Raw genomic sequence first — 1,473 nt, forward strand, 5'->3', positions numbered from 1 at the left:
CTGCTGACAGCTGTTTCACACAAGCCGATAGGATCCAACATGTTCCTGAGTTTCACTTTGGTGATTATTTTCCTGGATTTCTTACTGTTCCCTCAGTGTAAGTGTGGTCACTATTTCTGACAGCAATATTTCACACCTCAGCAATGTTATGTTCTGTTAAATTGTACTCAGCTTTATTGTATTATCTCGAATTGTGAATACAATGGTACTTTATTGTGCTACATTATAGTACGATATGTTCTTACTGCAAATGTACATATTCTTCCCAGATGCCGCTGGCAGTGAAGAGCTATCACAGTCTCCGGAGTCAATGGTTGTTACCGAGGGAGCCACTGCATCGTTGAACTGTTCAGCCACAGTAACTGGACAGCTCCTTCAATGGTACAGACAAAATCCAGACAGAACCGTGCAGCACCTGGTGAGCGGTACCAGCGATCAGGGCAGGATCACGGCTCAGTACAGTTTCTCAGAGAACCACAGCGTTCTGAATGTTAGTGAAGCTCGGCTGACAGACACCGCCACCTATTTCTGTGCGATGGAGGCACAGTCTAGCAAAGACCGTACAGGGCCGTACAAAAACCTGCCGCGATCATCCAGAAAGTGGAGCCTGTGCAGAGAGCTGGACTTTTAATCACTCTCTCCCTTGGATACGCGCCACAGTCACCCGATCAGTGAGACCTGTTGCCGATTTGGGTTTACTCTTTAAAATCAAAAAAGAACGGATAAAATACATTTAAATTGGGTTATTTTCTGTGGAAATGTCATCCGGGCAGCGCATGTTCCATGGTGCTTCCAAATTGGAATAATCGTGGTATTCCGTGAGTCAATATTAAAAGGATCCTTGTCTATTTCCTGTGATAAATCCCATTCCAGTCTGTGACACATTCTAAGTTCGGCTGCAGGGACGAGTGACAGACATTGAGTTTCCCAGACTCCATCGGAGTTGAAAGCTCTGGAAGACCAGTCAGGAGTGCTAAGGGACAGTCACTCCATATCTGAAAGCTTTCTGTGCCTATCTAGACAGAGCAGTATTCCGGGTAAGTTATGGGATATTTAATGAAGTGGTAGAGGGCCAGACATTGAGAGAGGTCCCAAGGTCTCTCAGACCGGTTCGCTGTTCATTTGAACGAACAAAGGCAGCAATGAACCTGTTCGATAAATAAACGACCAAGTCATCCCATTTTCACAGAAAAGTGGACAGGGATCGATAAATGTTATTCATTGCATTGATATTTGTTACCATCTGGAGTAGAGCGCCGCAAACTATAAAGGAAGAGCATTCAATAGTAAATTTCAAAAAGGCATTGTCAGACCTTGAGAACGGAAAATAACACGTGGAATGGGGGGTGAGAAGAGCAATTGGGAAAGGTCTTTCATAGAGCCACAGGGAGAGTCAATTGTTTCTGATCCATTCGCGCCCGTCCGTCACTATTTTTTCTCAGTCACTTGAGCAGTGAGCAGATGCAGGTTGTC

The 1,473-nt window shown here is 44.9% G+C and overlaps 1 gene segment (V, D, J or C); it reads left to right on the forward strand.

The window, feature by feature from the left end:
* The first annotated feature begins 235 nt into the window (after positions 1 to 235).
* On the forward strand, positions 236 to 631 carry LOC144486910 (T cell receptor alpha variable 22-like). The segment is given in 1 exon segment: positions 236 to 631. A coding segment is annotated over 1 exon segment (396 nt).
* The last annotated feature ends 842 nt before the right edge of the window (positions 632 to 1,473 follow it).

Source organism: Mustelus asterias, unplaced genomic scaffold, assembly GCF_964213995.1.
Source record: "Mustelus asterias unplaced genomic scaffold, sMusAst1.hap1.1 HAP1_SCAFFOLD_516, whole genome shotgun sequence".
Taxonomy (NCBI): Eukaryota; Metazoa; Chordata; class Chondrichthyes; order Carcharhiniformes; family Triakidae; genus Mustelus; species Mustelus asterias.